This window comes from Eschrichtius robustus, chromosome 1, assembly GCF_028021215.1.
Source record: "Eschrichtius robustus isolate mEscRob2 chromosome 1, mEscRob2.pri, whole genome shotgun sequence".
Lineage (NCBI taxonomy): Eukaryota > Metazoa > Chordata > Mammalia > Artiodactyla > Eschrichtiidae > Eschrichtius > Eschrichtius robustus.
In genome coordinates, this window is record NC_090824.1 from 156,550,490 (window position 1) to 156,571,183 (window position 20,694).

A 20,694-nucleotide genomic window follows, 5' to 3' on the forward strand; every position below is an offset into this window, starting at 1 on the left:
GAGCCCTGGCAGAGATGCCAAGCAACACCACACTCTGAAGAGAAGCCTGCAGGTGAACACTTGAGAATGAGACACCTAAAACTTAAATGAAATCTGGGGTCTGAATGATCATAAGAAATATTTTCAATGTCACTCTTTATCAAAGACAATATGAATTATATTAAGATATTATTTGTGCCTATTATCAAATGGTAAAATGGAAATATTCATACATAAACATTATGAATATAAATTGTTTGGGAAGAGTGATTTAGCAAAATGTATCAAAAATCTTTTTTACATGCTCATATCCTAGCTAAACATCTGACAACAATAAAATGGTCAAATAAATGATGGAACAGGCATGAGAAAATATTAGAAATTACAGTTCTTTTAAATCTTTAATGACATGGGAAAATGCTCAGAGTAGAATTCTGAATGAAGGGCAAGCACAAAACTATGTGCAGCATGATCCCAACTGGGCAAACATAGAAAGAAACAAAGGGTTTCTTCCAGGATGAATGGAAATGCACCCAAATAATGTGAATAGCAAGCTTTCTCTGGGATGGAAGTTTTCTTCTTTGTACAGTATTTCTTCTTTGTACTCTTCACCATCTTCCAAAATTTCTAAATGTGTTTATAATACTTTCCCCCAGTAATAAAGTAATTTTTAAAATTAATTTAAAAAAGACTCAGAGTTGCAGAAAATGGTAAAGAATCTCTATTCTATATCTAGCCATCGGACAGGGGAGTCAACAGAGAACTACAAAGAAAGCCACTTTAGCTTTTTTTTGAGAAAGGGCGATATGAAACATTCAACTCACACTGTGTTTTAAACTAACGGTAGGGACCACAAAACCAATCTCAACAAATACTGAAGAAGAGAAACAGGTAACACTGATGGGGTGCCTGCGATGAACCAGGCCCTGCGCTCAGTGCTGTGTGTGGGGTATTGCACTTAGTCGTCACAGCAGGGTTATGAAGTAGGGCATCATGGTGCTTTTACAGTTGAGGAAATAGGGAGGAGAGAGAGGAGGATGGGAATTAGATGGTAATCAATGTTTTTAGTAATTACATTTCTCTTCTCCTTGACCATTCAGAGCCTTGGTTCTGAAGAGATTAGTGCCCAAAATTCCTCAAGGAGAACTAAAATTTTAGGCTGGAGAAATAGTCAGAATACCACAGTCTAACTAGGCTTATGTGCTATTCAAGGGGCAGGAGTCATACCATTCTGGAGTGACAGACAGACATTAAGAGTGTTCAAAGCTCTTGAGAAAGCAGAAAGTTAAGCCTGGTCTATCTATAAAGAATAGTGGCCCAGACTTCGGAAGTTCTAATGTTCTCTCCAAAACACTTTTAGTTCTACCTCTGGCCCTCACCATGGCTTTCTTAACTCCTCACACCACTATAGCCTTACTTACACTAAACTTCTTTTCCCCTCTTCTCTCACATCCCATGGTATTTAATAGTTTGATATGCACAAATTACAAGGTTACCACAGTTTCTAACTTGTCCTAAGTGCTCTTCCACATGTACCTTAAAAACAAAATACTTTATAATGCCAAATTCAAGTTGGATACTTAACAGATTAACCAATGTTGCTATTAGCCCAAGCAAGGGAATTAAGCCACATCCTACCGGGGTCCAACAAATCTGAGACACAGCAAACATACTTTTCAAGACTCAAGTCACCAAAAAAAGTATCGATCAGAACCTTCTGATGTAACATACATGTCAAAATTAATCCTACCAGCCAGCCCTCCCCAACCCTTGCCTTGTGGTTCTTCTAGGCCCAGAAATTTGGCATCTGAAAGCCGCCAGAGAACCCTCAGTTGATACCGGAACTACTCTGTCATTAATCCAGACCAGGGGAGATAAGCATGCATATGCTTTTCTGGATTGACAAACAACAAAATTAAGAGGCATCTTTAGTGATTTCTCCTTCCCTTATGAGGTAGGAGAGAGTTGCACTGTGAAATGTTCCTGAAACAGAATATATTAAGCTAGAAAGGCTTTCCCCTTGATACAGAGCCCAAGCTGCCCAAATAACAAAGCCATGCATGGTATACCTCAGACCCATCTGCATTGAAGTGGTCCAGTGCCTGTTTTCGGATTTCTCCCTTGATGGAACCATCCAGACGCTGTAAAAATAAACCACATGAAAATCATAAGGCAGGAAGATCAGCTACACTCAAAATAGAACACCAGACTTGTAACCTTCATCACTCCAACACCCACCGAGTAAAAATAACCGGAACACACTGGCAAAGTGCTGTCCAGGGGCTGTGCTTCAGCAGCACACCCGACTTGCCCCAAGCTCTCCGGTTACAAACTCAAGGTCAGAAGCTTCTGATTCTAAGGGCCATCTAGGCTTATCCAAGGATCAGAATGGCCACCAGGACATAAGGAGAAAGGTGGCAACCCAAGCTGTGCTTAGAGGCTTTGTCTGCTTCTACATCTGTGGGTACCAAAGAGATTAGGAAATAGTACCACTGGTCACCTCATAATTAGCTCCTGCAAAAAATGGTGCTCCTTAGCTACATGGCTAAAAGTTGCCCTGTTATTAAGTGCTCCATAAACCAAAAAATCATTTACATAATTTTGTTAGGAAAATATTTTCCCATAATATTGAAAATGTTAAAATTAAGTGAGTCATATATCCCAGCTTTTCTGAAAATTACACTCTAAAATCAGAGCAAAGTGTTCAAACAGCCAAAATGTATCTTCAGGAGAGCCTCTGGCATTTACTAGCACATACAATTCTTACATTAGACTATATATCAATTCTAGGTCCAAAACAATGTCACCATAGAGAAACCATGTAATATGTAAATACTGAAGAATTACTACTTGTATGCTATATATAAAGCATTTCTCACTCTTTAAAATCATTTTCACATTACTTCCCCTTAATCACCACTTGAGATAAACTACCTCATTTTACCAAAGGCAAAACTGACCAGGCAGATGTTGTCAGCTGACCAGTGACAGGGGAGGAGCGGAGTCTGTGGAAGGACCTCCAGCTCAGCGCTCTGTCCACCAAACCCAGAGCCACCTGATCACAGACAGAATCACACATGGGAACCCCCTTTCTTCTTTCTGACTACCAACTCTACTGAGAGCCTTGACCCAAAGATAAGTTTAAATGGCAGGTTCACAACCAGTATTTGAAATGAGAAAACCCAAATGCCCTCTTTTCAATATTCTAAGAGAAGACATTAGGCATGATAACCTTAGTGGACACCAGACTACTCATTCCCTAGAGAGAAAAGTAATGTATTCTTATTTTACTTGATACCAAATGATGAGCTAGACCTGAAAGCTCCCAGGGGTCAGATGTACTGAGAGATCACTGACTCTCTGTACTGTGCTATTTTTGATAACAACTGCGGTATTTAACTATACTCTAAGACAACTGCTGAAAGACCACACAAGGTATTATGGATATAACAATGCCTTTCAGGGTATGCTGAAAGAAAACCTGTTACTGAGTTTTAAAGTTTGGCCTTCTTAGAGAGAATCACTGCCTTCAAGTATCTTCAGTATCAGCGTAACTGCATGAGTCCATCCAAAATTAAAGAAAAAATTTATTTAATGCAAGGCAGGGCTTCCCTGGTGGCACAGTGGTTAAGAATCCACCGGGTTCCAGCCCTGGTCCGGGAAGATCCCACATGCTGCAGAGCAACTAAGCCCGTGCGCCACAACTACTGAGCCTGCACTCTAGAGCCCGCAGGCCACAACTACTGAGCCCATGTGCCATAACTACTGAAACCTGTGCACCTAGAGCCTGTGCTCCGCAACAAGAGAAGCCACTGCAATGAGAGGCCTACGCACCGCAACGAAGAGTAGCCCCCGCTCGCTGCAACTAGAGAAAGCCCGCATGCAGCAACAAAGACCCAACACAGCCGAAAATAAAATTAATTAATTAAAAAAAAAAATCAAGGCATTATAAAAATATTAGGCCAAAAGTCAAGGTAAATTGCACACATCTATAAATAAATCAGAGATAAGTTTCCCATTGTCTAACACATAGAAAAATATTATTATGCTGAAGAAACTCTTCTCCCCCCTTATTTTTCTCCTTATCTTACAAGAGATTAATGAATGAAGACAAAAACCCAAAATTATAATTCTGCAAAGTATATTCGGGGACGAGCAAGGTTTCAAGTATACTGTTCTCCTGAGTTGCCCAGCCTCACAGCCAGGGTCAACTTCCTTTGGGGTGAAATATAAAACACTGTCACCTCTCTTTTTCTTTCTTTCTTAGGATTTGGGCTTCTGTCATCAGGTTCACACTTCCTTCCTCGCTACTTTTACCACAGGCTTAGAGATGTAAGATACCATTTAACAACACTTCTCTTGCCCAATTTTCCTTTCTCTAATCCCCATCCCTCACCCACCAAAAAAGAAGAATCTTCCCACGATCTTGTTCATTACCGGGTAGCCTAAAGGCATGGAAGTAAAAATTAAGACCCGCCTGGAACCTTAATCTCAATCTGTTTCAAACAAGAAAACTCTTGTTTTCTCCTTTAGGACAATTTAGCAAGCAAAGCCTACAACCTAGAGGGAGGGAGGGAGGAGAGGAGGAAGGGAGAGACCCCAAGTACCAAGCATCCTCACCTGGAAAGGATAGTGCTTAATAGTCAGGTACTCAGCCAGGATATCCAACATTCTCACCATCTGAGAGAAGATAAGGACTCTGTTCCCTCTTTCTCGAAGTCTTGTCAACAGTTTATCTAACAGAATCAGCTTCCCACTGCTCCTGATCAAGGACTGAAGATTAAAAAGACATTCTAATCATCATGTTCAAAAGCATACTTCAATCTGCCCTTCCTCTCTAGTAAGAGTTCATATTTTTAAAATCATCCTTAAGCTTTTGGAAGCTTTCTGCAATCTAGCTGACAAGCAATTCTTAAAATGCTCTTTACCTAGTATCTGTGACAATATACTTTCCAGATTTTTCCTAGCTATTTGACTTCTCTCACCTGTTTTTCAAGCTTCTTTTGATGCTCCTTGAAGTTATCAAGGAGGAAAAGAAGCGTTTTGATAAAAAGCATCTATAGAAACTAAAGTGCCTTTAAGAAAGTAATTACAAACAAGGTAAGCACACACCAGAAGAATCTCCTGTCCATTTTCCCTTTCATTTTCTTCGGGAGGTTTAATGAGATAACAGTGGTTGCAGCACTTTTTCAGTTCCATCACAATATTAAGGAAACCAGATGTGCTGCCTCTTGTTCCTTTGGCAAGAGCCTTGTAATTCCTAGTCAGAATCCATCTGCAAATTAAGATAATAATGATATTATTAGATTCAAAGAAAGAGAGAGTTGGGGATACCAGCAGATTATACAAGGAAATAGTGTTACTGAGGCACGGTGGGAGGCGGCGGGGGGAGTTAAAAAGGCAGGGAGGGATGCTTTATTTTATATCTCCTGCCGCCTAACCAGGCACCCTCACACATCTCCAGTCAGATTCAGACCATTAATCATTCTATTGGCTATTTCAACCTGGCTGAACACAGGAATATTAAAAGAAAATAACAGCAACAAAATATATATATTCATAGAACATATATTACATATATGTATTTTATATAAACAATGACTGTCACTGAAGCAGTCTTTATTGTAGTATAAATGTGGAAGTTAAGCTGGCTCAAATTAGAAAATCAGTTAAATAAATGAGATATACCAAAGATAGAAGCTACAGGGACTTCCCTGGTGGTTCAGCGGTTAAGACTCCACGCTCCCAATGTAGGCGGGCTGGGTTCCATCCCTGGTGAGGGAACTAGATCTTGCATGCCTCAACTAAGAGCCTGCGTGCCACATCTAAAAGATCCCACATGCCGCAACTAAAAGATCCCTCATGCTGCAACTAAGCCAAATAAATACATAAATAAATGTTTAAAAAAAAAAAAAAAAGATAGAAGCTACATACCCATTTAAACTGTTGTAGAAGGGTATTTTACATAATACAGTGTTCATAACGAGTATGTTTTATATCCCAGTTTGAAAATATTAGAACTGCTTTTTTTCTGAGTAGTGAAATTTCTTTACGCTTTCAGCAATCACACTTTTAAGGAATCCATCTCAAAGAGGAATTCTCAAGGATTCTCACTGTAGCACTATTTATAAAAGGAAAGCATTTGAAACTATCCAAATGTCCATCACTAGGAGACTAGTTGAATAAACTATGCTACAGATCCACTATGCAGTTGTAAAAAGAAAGGACTGTCTCTATAAACTACTATGGAGTGCCCTCCAGCACAGCCGATTCCCATCACTAAGTGAAAAAAGTAAGGTACAGAAAAATGCATACAGTATGCTACCACTTGCATAAGAAGGAGGCAATAAAAAAGTTAACATGTATCTGCTTATATTTTAAAAATTAAGAAATAAAGGAAAGATAAACATTAAGATTTTTAAATATAAAAGTAATTATTACCTAAGGAAAAGAGGGACTAGAATGGAGGAGACAAGGATAGAAGCCAGATATCTCTGAACATGCCAGGCATGGCAGCTTTGCCTTCGGAACTCTATAAATATTATAAATAATCATGAACAAAATTAAACAAAGCAATCCCTAAAAAAAAAAAAAAAAAACACTAAAATGAAGTAAATAAATTATTGTATCCAGTCAGTACCTAACCAAAGAGAAGGAAAACTATCTCAAGTGCTTTAAGCCTCTTACCCATTTCTAGTGGGATATACCTTTAAAAACAAACAAAAAAATACTATTTTAAAAAACCTTAACCTGTTTTTGTTCTTCATCTTGCTAGTGGTAATCCTCGCACCATTATTTTAAGACTGTGTGCATAGTGTGAATTAGGCTGGTGCACTTGAGAAGTCGAATTTTTGGTATGGGTATAAGTTCATTAAGGTCAAATAAAATTTCTGTCGTACTATTTAACTGGACAAAACTCATGATGTATTTTTATCTTTAAAAACAAACAAATTTCCTAAATCTGTCCACTTTAAAGACCAGTGAATAAGGTCCACTGCAGTTGCAAAGAGCACCCCCAGTGCCGTTTATGACCTCCAAATACCATTTTCCAACGAAACAGTACGTGAAGCTTTTTGGCTGACTCTAGTTCTGGGGCAGGAAATGAACGGAACGAATCTGAGCATTTTATCATTCCAGAAAGCAAAGAAGCTATCAACTACAACTTGGATTTTGTCAAAAGAACTTGAACAAGCTCCCACTGGCTAAAACTGGGACCAATAGACCATGAGTATAGATAATAACTGCAACAGAATAAAACACAAATATGTTTATTGATGAGTCAATAATCATACAAAAATATTCATAATCATACCAATAAGTCTCATTGGTCAAATCTTTGAAGGAAGATAGATAATCCATTTTTTCTTTTGAAAACGTCAAAAATTCAACATGGATGAACCTTGAACACATCATGTTGAGTGAGATAAGTCAGACAGAGATAGACAAGTAACGTATGATATCATGTATATGTGGAATCTAAAAAAGCCAAACTTGTAACAACAGAAAGTAAAATAGTGGTTACCAGGGGGTGGGGAGTGGGGGATAGGACAGATGTTGTTTAAGGGTACAAACCTGGAATGGGTAGTAAATAATCCCTAGAGATCTAATGCACAGTATAGTAAATATAGACAACAACAATGTATTATAATCATCAACCTTGCTAAGAGACTAGATTTAACAATCCTAACCACTAAAAAGAAAGGATCATCATGTACTGTGATAGAGGTGCTAATTATCACTACAATGGCCATCAGATTACAATATATAAATGCATTAGATTAACATGCTACACACCTTAAACTGTACAACATTATATGTCAAGTGTATAGTCAGCCATCCGCATCCACAGGTTCCACATCTGCAAATACGGAGAGCCAACTATACTTTGCCATTTTATGTAAGGAACTTAAGGATCCATAGATTTTGGTATCCGAGCGGGGGGCGGGGGGGGATCCCTGGAACCAAACCCCTGTAGTTACCAAGGGACAACTGTATTTCAATTTAAAAAAACAGTAAAGAAATAAAAAATTTTAAATTCGAAAATCAGAAAGAACCATGCATTTATTCTGTCTTTCCTATACGAACTGTTCCTCATTGATGTGGGGAAGTTTCTTTTTACAGAAGTATTCCAGCTAATAAACAAAGGAGTAACAAAAGTTGAATATTACCACTTTGTAATCCCTAATGAATTAATGATCTAGGCAATGCTCATCAACATTTGCTAATATCACAAAAAGACAACCTCCTATGATAGATTGCATTCTGTGAAATATTCACACTGAATCTGGGTCTAACCAACCTTCTACACCTATCTGTGAATGTAAAGGAAACAATGTGTTCTCAGGAAAATACTAAATGATGCCACGGAGCTGGAATCAGCAAAATCCAGGCTGTGAAAAAAACCTATGGAACACAGACTCAGTTTCTTCACTCAAAAATTTACAAGGATGGAGGGGAAAATGACTTAAAATAAACTTAAGAGATATGTCAACCAATCATAATGTATGGAGCTTACTTAGAACCCAATGCAAACAAGCAAAATGTGTGTGTGTGTGTGTGTGTGTGTCTAGGACAACCAGGAAAATGTAAACACTCACTGTATATTATAAAAATAGTAAGGAATTACTGGGGGTTTTTTTTAGGCATAATAAAAATAGTATTGAAATTATGCTTAACTTTTTTTTAATTGAGGTATAGACATATAACATCATATTCGTTTCAGATGCATAAAACATGATAATGAGATATTTGTATACAATGCAGAATGATCACCGCAATGTCTAGTTACCATCCATCACCATAAATAGCTACAAGTTTTTTTCCCTTGTGATCAGGAATTTTATGATCTACTCTCTTGCAAATTTCAAAATGCAATTCAGAAGTTATTAATTATTGTCACCATGCTGCACATTTCATCCCCGTGACATATACTTCATAGCTTAAGTCTGCAGCCTTTTGACTCCCTTCACCCATTTCTCTCACCATCCTCAACCCCTGCCTCTGGCAACCACCCATCTGTTCCATGAGCTTGTGGGGTTTTGGGGGCTTTTTGCTTAACTCTTAAGAGTCCTTATCTTTTAGAGATATATAGAAACACTTATGATTTGGACCTGGAATATGTTTCGTATGACCTGGGGGTGGAAATGGGGATGCAAAAGAAGATACAGATGAACTAAGACTGGCCAGGAGTCAGGAAATATAAAAGCTGGATTATGGGTACACACCATTCTATTTTTGTATGTATTTGAGATTTCCCATAATAAAAAGATTTTTAAAAATCAAGGCCGTGTTAGGCAAAAACGTCAGATAGTAATTTCTGAAAATTAAATTCTTGTTTTTATTCGGTTGTATTAATTAATAACAAGCAGGGAGTAAACTGATACAGCCACTACGGAGAACAGTATGGAGCGTCCTTAAAAAACTAAAAACAGAACTACCATACGACCCAGCAAGCCCACTACTGGGCATATACCCAGAGAAAACCATAATTCAAAAAGAGTCATGTACCACAATGTTCATTGCAGCTCTACTTACAATAGCCAGGACATGGAAGCAACCTAAGTGCCCATCGACAGAGGAATGGATAAAGAAGATGTGGCACATATATACAATCGAATATTACTCAGCCATAAAAAGAAACGAAATTGAGTTATTTGTAGTGAGGTGGATGGACCTAGAGACTGTCATACAAAGTGAAGTTAAGTCAGAAAGAGAAAAACAAATATCGTATGCTAACACATATATATGGAATCTAAAAAGAAAGGGGGGGGGGTGATTCTGAAGAACCTAGGGGCAGGACAGGACTAAAGATGCAGACATAGAGAATGGACTTGAGGACACGGGAAGGGGGAAGGGTAAGTTGGGACGAAGTGAGAGAGTGGCATGGACATATATACACTACCAAATGTAAAACAGATAGCTAGTGGGAAGCAGCCGCATAACACAGGGAGATCAGCTCAGCTCAGTGTTTTGTGTCCACCTAGAGGGCTGGGATAGGGAGGGTGGAAAGCAGACACAAGAGGGAGGGGATATGGGGATATATGTATACATACAGCTGACTCACTTTGTTATACAGCAGCAACTAACACAACATTATAAAGCAATTATACTCCAGTAATGATGTTAAAAAAAAAAAACAAGCAAGGAATATCATTAGAAAGATTACCAGACCTCTAACTTTAAAAGACTGTAATTTTCATGGCAATACAATTATTTCCAGTCATTCCAGATCCAACTTTAAATCACCAAAACTGAAAGCCCATGACAAGTACCTTATATACCACCCTCTGTCCCAAACCCACCGTTTTACCTTTAACATATTATAACCTAGACCAAGTCCATAACCTGCCCATGCCACTTGGAGTGCTAGAAGAAAAGAGTCTTCACCGTTGGTACAGAGGTGAGTGCTTTTCCTTCTGAACTTCCACACTCCCCTGCATATGCCTCAGTTATAAACAACACTTTGTATTATTTGTCTCTAGTCTGTCTTCTCTACTAAACAAGAGGCTTCTGGCAGGAACGCATTCCATTCACCTTCATATTTCCAGTATCTAGCAGAATGCCTGGCATGTTGCAGAACTTGAAGCAAATGACTGAATGAATGGCAGAGAAGAAATATATGAATGAATAAAACATGCCTGTTTATTAGTAGGGGGATAAGCACTAAGAACATATATTTCAGACCACTTAGATAATGAAAAAGACTGTGCAAATTCTCACCTAAAAAAGAAAGAACAGTAAATCTTCCTCTTTCTGACCATAAATAAACTGCTACTTAAATCTGTCTTGAGGCTTCACTGGAAAAGGCAGTTTATTTGTCAGTTATATATCTCAGGGCTTCCTGGTACTGATCTTTTTTTTTTAATTAGTTAATTAATTTATTATTATTTATTTTTGGCTGCACTGGGTCTTTGTTGCTGTGCGCAGGCTTTCTCTAGTTGCGGCAAGCGGGGGCTACTCATCGTTGCAGTGCGCGGGCTTCTCATTGCAGTGGCTTCTCTTGCTGCGGAGCACAGGCTCTAGGCGTGCGGGCTTCAGTAGTTGTGGCACGCGGGCTCTAGAGCACAGGCTCAGTAGTTGTGGCCCACGGGCTTAGCTGCTCCGTGGCATGTGGGATCTTCCCAGACCAGGGCTTGAACCCATGTTTCCCTGCACTGGCAGGCAGATTTTTAACCACTGCGCCACCAGGGAAGCCCCCGGTACTGATCTTAATCCCATTCAGGCTTAACCCAGCCGATAACTTACTTGTAATACTGTTTCTGAAGGGCTGACATCTCCACCCTGAGAATCTGTTCCACTTTGGCAGGAAGGGATTTCTCCACATCTTTTTTCACTCTCCGGAGAAGGAAAGGCTCTAGCACCTTATGAAGACTCTGATAGCCATTCTCTCTCCCTTTCCCATGGTCTTCCTCAAAATCTTCCCAGAACTCAAACCTAGAGATGACACAGTATAGTGTTACTTAATTACAAAGAAGGAAAAAAAGCATTTTTCCAACTAAAATTTCTTTTTTAAGGAACCAAATAGGAAAAAAAAAAAATCTGTTAAAAAAAAATGAGTCTTCCCTATAAGGAAAAATAAATTTTATCAGTCACTAGCTCTTGAATACAAGAGAGGGGAAAACAAAAAGGCAAGGGAAAACCAACTGAATCAATTCCATCAGTCTACACTGGATAACAGCAGGTTTCCAATTCTGAGACTGGATCTAGAGTTCACAAAATATTTCAGTATATCATGCAATTAGTACGTAAGTAACATAATAAGTTACTGTGATAAAATGTTAGGCAGAAAAATTAATCATAAGGTGTCTTTTAATAAGCTGCAATTTACTGGGAAAACAAAATTCAGAGGTCAAAGAATAATTAGCGGTGATATTACAGCTATCACTAGTCAGAGGTAAAAGTTATACAGTTTCCATCAGTAATCCTCACTGCTCATAGATTAAAAAGTCAATGGATTATAATGACAGTAAACAAGTGACAGCCTCCAGACAAGAAGAGCAATATACGTGATACAAACTTAATGCTAATAGAACTTGGGGACACAAAATTTATTAATGAATTTTAAAATGTTATCACCCGTAATAATTTTGCCTGAACTCTACAGATAAAAGTTTCTCCTGTTTAAATCTTAACCGTCTTTGGTTCACTAAAGGATTTGTGGCAGAAATCCAGTATGGGACATTACGATCAAATTTCTTTCAAAAATAAAAACTGGAAGAAATTTATTTCATGAGGCTTAGGAAAATATGCTCTGACTTGCTACTAGAAAGCCAACAAAGCACTTGGAAGAAGTTGCTTGGTTTTGTGTGCAGACTGAAGCTCAGTGGGTGAGGTGCTGCCCCATGGTCTGCTTTCTGACACCAGGAGGTCCAGCTCTGCTGAGGCCAGTGAAGTCCCAGAATAATAAACTCAGTGACTCGACATGACCAAGAGCTATGTAATACGCTCTCTGATAAGACAGAAAGTCAAAGACAGCAAATGCCAGCACTGTCACCGGGCGCAAGGATGTCAACAGAGTCTGCTGCCATTGCCATTTCTGAACTCATGAACGGCCAAGCATTTCATCAGGCACTAGGAGCATCAGTATCAGCCCTAGTGACAGCTGGTAATGCCTGGAACAACCGTGTTCGGAGAAGCAGACAAAACGATCTTTTGGGGTAGAGATCTAAAAACATAATTAATGCTTCTAGCTCAACAAAACTAGAGTAAACTGTATTTTGCCACACTGCTATGAAGATACTCTAAGAACATAAAATAAAATGAGGAGTTAAAACTGATAAGAGGATTAAAAGGAACAATGTAAACTAAGCTATCTCAATACCATCTCACACACAAAATGTATGAGAGGCAACTGGAAATGAGGGACCATCACTATACATCAGGCCATTTTTTGAAGAACTGGGAGATAATTTCAAGAGAATGTTTTAATTTATGTAACACATATTATAATTAATTAAAACTTTACTAGTCTAAAAACTTAACTAATAAACTTTTTTTTTTACAAGACTTACTTCCCCTACGTTTTAGGGAACAAATATTTTCACACACCTAGTATGTACTCTTACTACGTTAAAGGAGTTAATATGAGATACTATTTCTTTATATACACATTGAATTGTTTATGAACTACCTGTGGCTGCTTTCTGTCTATACAGCAGATGAGTAGCTGTGACAGAGACCATAATGCCTACAAGTTGAAAACGTTTACTACCAGGTCCTTTAAGAAAAAGTTTGCTGTTTCCTGCAATAGACAACCGTCAATTTATAACACCACATATATAAAAGGTATATGGTCATCGTGGTGAACTTATAATGATATAATGATACCACACCACAGCCTAGAGAGTCATTATTTTAGTTATTTCCCTGTTAATCAACTTCTGTATTTAACATGTCTCTCACCAAAGTAGAAACAATTTTGATTATTTAAATTTTCCAGACCTTGGGATTTTAAAAAAACAGAAGCTCACTCTACTGAGGAATAACAAAGAAGAAAATTAAATCAAAGCAGTGAGAATGGTACACTAGAGTCGCGAGATAAATATGTGAAAGGAAAAGTGCAAAAAAATTCACAGACTGGCCTAGACAGCAGAAGCAAAAGTAAAAAAAGATTTCAACACTAAGAGGTAAGATCTCTGAAAATACTCTATCAAACTGAGTTATTTTGTAGGGTGGGCATGAAGTACATATTTGCACATGATTATCTTTATAAGCTGGACTCTTTGATGTAGTCATAGCTCTACCTTTAACACCAAGCGCGATGCTTTGCAAAATACTACATACAAAACAAAGTGGCTCACTGATATATACCTATAATAAGGGTAGTAATAACATACAGTAAGGGTAGGCTCCTGGCCAGAGCCGCCATGCAGGAAAGGTGCTCGGACTGACTCTGCACAAAGGAAACAGCATTTTAGTTGGTTAAAAAGACGACTAACTTTTGGATGTTGAGAACAATGGCCTATCACAGTTGAGTAGGGGAGAGTCCAGAAGTTACCTGAGCAGACTTAATTCTCTTCTGTACAATAACAATTCTTCAGTGGATCATTTCCTTAAAATGAACAAATGGTTGTATAGAGCCATAATGAACCTCAGGAACTACCGCTAAGGGTGGGGAAAATACTTCACAGGATTTGTCATCCACACAGTAAGCTCAGGCAGAAATAAAGGAAAATCTCCACTCCTTAACTAATGGGTTTCCTCCTTATACACGCATCTTTGTGAAAAATACTGTTTTTTTAAAAATGTTTGAAAATAGTAATGTTTTAAAAACAAAGTTTGCAAAGAGAAAAGGCTCTCTTACACACACACACACAGTGCATCTCTAACTCCAATCCATCCTTCAATAAGTAATCCAACTGGCCATATGGAAAACTTTGGCAGACACTATCTGAATGATCATCTCTAATGGAAAAAGTAATTCAAAGTTCCTCTCTTTCCAAAACGTAGCCCATGCTGGGTGGAAAGCCACAGGTGCTTAACAGCAACAAAAAACGAATTATGGCCATTTAGGAGCCAAAGTCCCTACCATCCACTTCAGTAGCCAAGTACAGAAGGGCAAATCTTAGCTAATCATTCATTGGAGGAAACTAGGCATCACATTTCTTTTTCTAAATATCAAGCACATATGTTCCCACAGTGCCTCAAGATCCCTACTATGTAGAATGCTTTTACTTCATCTCAGTGGTGCTATGAAGGATGTACTATTTCTCTTAGAATTTGAAGTTTAAAGGACATTGGTCTCGGTCACAGAAGACCAAAAACTGAACTCAGTCCACCCACTTATTAACCATGTGATATGAGACACATTTTCATCATCTCTCTACGACAGCATATTCTTATTACAACCTGAGGCTAAACATATATAGTGTATCAAAAATTAGATATAAGAAAACAATATAAAAACTATAAAGTAATATACATGAAAATTCTCTTAACCATTTCAGAAAACAAAGATTAATAACTAATAATTGATACCCCCACTGTCTCTAAACTTTTATACATTAACTGTTTTACAGCACATATAACCTTTGAAAAGCACACTTTATAAAAACATGGGCTTCTGCTAATACATGATGGACAAGGTATTCATTACAGAATGGACAGAATGTTTAAAAAGAGAAGGGGGCAACTGCCTCCCTCCTCAGAAAGGTGACTACTAGTGACTTACAGAGCTGTATGGAAGGAACAGAGGATCCAGGTGAGCAGCAAATAGGACAGGCAAAAGATTAGCAGTGAGACGGGGTGGGGAGGGTGGAGGATGACAGAATGAGCAATGTGGGGAGACCTGAGGAACCCACTCACGTAGTGCTTCTCAACTGGTGGTAATTTTGTCCCTCTGGGGCACACTTGGCAATGCTGGGAGACACTTTTGGTTGTCACAACTGAGTCATTCCTGGCATGTAGTGGGTAGTGGACAAGGATGCTGTTAAACATCATATAATGCAAAGGAGAGCCCCCACTGTAAAAAAGAAGTATCCAGCCCAAAATGTCAATAGTGCTAAGGTTGAGAAACCCTGTTCTAAGAGAAGGCATAGGAAGGAGGGGTGCAGAGGGGCCTCCTCTCTCAGAAGCATACTATAGTGAGGATACCTGCAAAAAACGAAACAGTCTAGGCCTGTTCTACTCACAGCTATAGTGAGCATATGTATCATCAGAGTGGTCAAGTTTCTTTATCCATCTTCTGAAGAGTCTTAAACTATTCTTCAAAAATAAAGGTGAAGGGACTTCTCTGGTGGTACAGTGGTTAAGAATCCGCCTTCCAAGGCAGGGGATATGGGTTCGATCCCTGGTCCAGGAAGATCCCACGTGCCTCAGAGCAACTAAGCCCATGCGCCACAACTACTGAGCCTGCAAGCCACAACTACTGAAGCTCAGATGCCCTAGAGCCCATGCTCCGCAACAAGAGAAGCCACTACAATGAGAAGCCCACGCACCACAACAAGGAGTAGCCCCCACTCGCCCCAACTAGAGAAAGCCCGCGCGCAGCAACGAAGACCCAATGCAGCCAAAAAAGAACAGCCACAGACAAATGAAGACAGAATTTGTGGTCAGTAGGCCTGCCTTACAAGAAATACTAAAGGGGGCCCTTAAGGCTAAAAGTAAGTGACACCAGATGGCAACTTGAATCCACAGGAAGAAATGAAGATCACTGGAAATGATAACATAAAATGGGTAAATATAAAAGATTGTATAAATATATTTTTCCCTTTTCTTAATTTCCTTAAAACACAAGCCTGAATAAAGCAATAATTATATCACTGTATTCTTAGGCTTACAACACAAGGAAGGAGGTGAAAATGGAACTATGATGCAGAAAAGTTGCTATATTTTACCAAAATTAAATCAGTATTAATTTTAAGAAGATTGTGATAAGATGTATATACTAAAAACCTTAGAGCAACCACTACAAAATAAAACTTAAAAAAATCAATTAACAGAAGAATCTAAATGGCAAACTAAAAACTACTTGTTGAAACAAAAGAAGGCAGTAAAACAGAAACAAACAAAAAAGAAATATGACATACAGAGGGAAAAAGCAAAATAGCAGACATAAATCCAACCATATCAATAAATACATTAAATGTGAATGAACTAAATACTCCAACCAAAAGGCAGAGATTGTCTAACTAGAGAAAAAAGGAAGATCCAACTGTATGCTGTCTACAAGAGACACATTTTAGACCCAAATAAACAGGTTCAAAGTAAAACAGTGGAAAATAGTATTCCATGCAAACAGATACCAGAAGAGAGCTGAGAAGCTATAAGAAAATCAAGATAGACCTAAGGAACAAGAAATATTACTAAAGACAAAGAGGGACATTTTATAATGATAAAAAGGTCAATAAATCAGGAATATGTAACAAATACAGATGTGCACATACCTAACAACAGAACCCCCAAACTGACAGAACTGAAAGAAGTAGGTCATTCAACAACTGTAGTTAAATATTAAAATACTTCACTCTCAATTACTGATAGAACAACTAGACATGAAGTCAGCAAAGATACAGAAGGAAGACTATTAACCAAGTTGACTTAATGGACACATAGAATTCTACCCAACGAAAGCAGAATAAACATTATTCTTTTCAAGTACACATGGAATATATTCTCCAAGACAGAAAACATACTAGACCATATAACAAGTAACGATTCATTTAAAGCATGTTCTCTAAGATAAAAGTAAACTACAAATCATTTGGGAAATAATTAAATATTTGGAAGTTAAATAACACACTTCTCAAAAAACAAAAAACCACCATGCATGAAAGAAAAAATCAAAAGAGATATTCAAAAATAGGTGAAACTGAATGAAAACAAAAACACAGGATATCAACATTTATGGGATGCAGCTAAAGCAGGACATAGGGGGGAACCTATACCTTTAAGTACCCATATTGCGAAAAGGAAGAGACTTAAATCAATAATCTAAGCTTCCATCTTAAGAAAACAGAAAACAAGAAAATTAAATGAAAAATAAAGGAAGGCAATAATAAAAATGAGAGTAGAAATAAACGAAATTCTAAAATAGAGAAAAAACCAAAATAACATCCAAAGCTGGTGTCTTTGAAAACATCCCCAAAATTGTTAAAAGCTTTACCTGAAAAAGACCAAGAGACGAGACACAAAATTGCCATAATCAAAAAATTATTTAGATCAGTATTGATCCTTCAAAAATTAAAAGGATTATGAGGAAATACTACAGCTTTATGCCAACAAATTAGACAACTTAGATGAAATAAACAAATTGTCAGAAAGACACAAATTAACAAAACTAAGTCAAGATGCAATAGAAAACCTGAACAGACCTATAACTTGAAACAGAAATAGTCATTAAAAATTTTCCCACAAACAGAAGCTAAAGCTCACAAGGCAACACTGGTGAATCCTATCAAATATTTTAAAAAGAAGTAACATAATAAATCTTAAACATTCTGACCAACTCGGATTTATCCCAGGAATAAAAGGTTGGCTTAATCTAAAAAGGAACTAATGTTACACACCATATTGGTAGAATAAAGAACAAAAACCACATGGTCACCTCAATGGGTAAAAGAAGAACCGCACATGACAAAATCCAACACTCAATCCATCACTCACTAGGAATTACAAGAAAACTTCCTCAACCTTATAAAGGGTACCTAACAAAAATTCTGTAACACCCTACTCCCACCAATTCTACTCAACGTGGAGGTTCTAGCCAGTACAATAAGGCAAAAGATAAAAGGCATCCAGCTGCATTGGAGAAATGAAGTATTACAGCCTTTACTTAGAGAAGATCTGAGTCTAATATAAAGCATTTCAATATAGACTACTTAAAAAAAAAAATTAAAAACCTCTTCAACTCATAAGGCAAACAATCCAATTGAAAAATGGGTAGAAGGTTTGAACAGATATTTCACCAAAGATATACAAACGGCTAATGAACACAGGAAAAGATATGCAACATTATTAGTCATTACACAAATGCAAGTCAGAACACAATGAGATACTACTACACACCCACCAGAAGAGCTAGAATCCAAAAGATTGACAATACACCAAGTACTGGTGATGATACAGAGAAACTAGAAAATTCAAACATTTCTGCTGAGAATATAAAATGGTACAGTCTCCTTGGAAAACAGCCGGTAGTTTAAGTTAAATATACACTTTCTGAACAACCTGGCAATTTCACTCCTATAGATCTAGTCATACGTCCACACAAAGACAAAATAACCCAAAAGTGAAGCAATCCGAACATCCATCAACTGGTGACTGGATGTGCATACAATGGAATATCACTCCATAATAAGAGAATAACTCCTAATAAACTCTATAACATGGGCGAATCTCAAAATTATTATGCTAAATAAAAGCAGCCAAAAACAAAAGACTACTTATTAGGATTCAATTTAGATGAAATTTCTAGAAAAGGTAAATCTCTAGAGATGAAAGCTGATTAGTGATTGCCTATGGCTAGAAGTTGAGGCAGAGATTAACTACAAACAGACGAGAGGGAACTTTTTTCAGTGAGGAAAATATTCTAAAAGTAGATAATGGTGATGGTTGCACAATTCTATAAATTTACTAAAAAAAAATATTAATTTGTATATTTACAATGGTACATTTTATGGTATGTAAATTATATCCCAATAGGCTGTTTAAAAAAAAGGTAACAACACATGGGGAAAGGGACCATTTCTCTATTGTTCCTTAGGCCATCCAAAATGCCTTGTTCAGTTTATGGCATACAGTAGGCACTCAAGTCTTTTCTAAATTAAAAAAAAAAACAACAAAACTGTGGAGCGTTTACCTGTCAATTTGACAACTCTCAATTTAACTGTTTACTGCATGTCAGGTACTATTCTAGGCAATGTGGACCATGGATGAATAAAGTAAATAAGATCTCTGCTACTTATGAATGCATAATTTAATGACATGGTATGAATGAGGAAATAAATGAAAAAGAGAGAGGTGCCATATAGAAAATAAAACGGGGTATGGATGATAAGCATGTCTGATAAGGAACTTGAGGTTCAGTGGTCTGAGGAGACCTCTAAAAGGAGGTGGTCATATAAGCTGAGGCAAAGATGTTAATAAGTGACTGGCCATATGAAGATAAGGAGGAGAAAAAACATTCCAGACAAAAAGAATAGCAATGCTTGGCATGTTAAAGGAACAGAAGGATGGCCAGAATGGCTGGAGCACAATTAGTAATGGAGAAAGTGGTATGAGATGGGTCAGACTAAGTAGGGTATTCCAAATCAGGGTAAAGAATTTAGATTTCATTTTAGGTATCATCGAACACCAATGGATAATTTTAAGTTTTATGAAATGTGCATACCATCTTTCCCACAAAAATCTTTTCAGTAAAGACATTCCGCAATTCTTTACTAAGTTAGATTTTAATAAGACCTAAATCCAGTGCTACTGTTATCAGAAGTTTAGATTTAAGATATTTTTTAATACTTGTCAGACTGTGTACCTTGTATACTTTTTTCCAATTATATTGGTCACCTTATAACAACAGGGAGAAGGTCTGATGTTTCCTATTTATCAATTATTTCCCCCAGAGCATTAAATGATTCAAATGTTTGGTAGACAATATGCTTTCTTTCTTAACAGACTGATTTCTGAGCTTTCTATCATTTGTTATGAAACATTTTACTACTTTTGTTGCTGCTTCAATGCTTTGCTTTCCCCAAACCATGCCACCTGTTTTCCCTAACGTTTACTAAAAAAGTTAAAGAGCATTGGCATTTCAGACATTCTAGCATCTTTCGAAACACATAGGAAGGAGCTTACTTCTCCGGCATAATAAAGTGCAGCAAGGACCAGAGCTCTTTGAGGGAATTCTGAAGAGGGGTCCCCGTAATCAGGAGCCTATGGTTGGACTTGAAATCAATCAGAGTTTTATACAATAAAGAGTCATCATTCTTCAACCGATGGGCTTCGTCCACTCCCAGAAAGGCCCAGTTAATACTGCCCAGCACAGTCTAAAGTAAAAACAAAACAGAACGAGCCACCAGGTCAGAAGGGAACCCAAAAGTACTTTCAAGTGTTAATTATCTCTGTACAAATACCATCACAAAGGTATACATAGAAACATTTATTCTTCACTGACTGAAAGTATATCAGGACTCTTCTGTTTATTCTGTTAGTTGACAGATTGGTGTCTACTCAAAAGAGCAAGTCATCCTCTAAAAGCTATAGGGGGGTCTTTTAGGCCAG

The 20,694-nt window shown here is 37.6% G+C and overlaps 1 protein-coding gene across 5 annotated transcripts in view; it reads right to left on the reverse strand.

Annotated features, from left to right (window-relative positions):
- Nucleotides 1–20,694, reverse strand: part of CHD2 (chromodomain helicase DNA binding protein 2) — a 116,772-nt gene that overhangs the window by 49,654 nt on the left and 46,424 nt on the right. For all 5 annotated transcript variants that reach the window (XM_068557201.1, XM_068557182.1, XM_068557191.1 and 2 more), the window contains 5 exons: nt 20,269–20,459; nt 11,224–11,412; nt 5,092–5,254; nt 4,600–4,752; nt 2,049–2,120 (listed from right to left, as the gene is read on the reverse strand). In XM_068557201.1, coding sequence (XP_068413302.1) covers nt 2,049–2,120; nt 4,600–4,752; nt 5,092–5,254; nt 11,224–11,412; nt 20,269–20,459 — 768 coding nt within the window. The remainder of the gene's footprint in view (nt 1–2,048; nt 2,121–4,599; nt 4,753–5,091; nt 5,255–11,223; nt 11,413–20,268; nt 20,460–20,694) is intronic.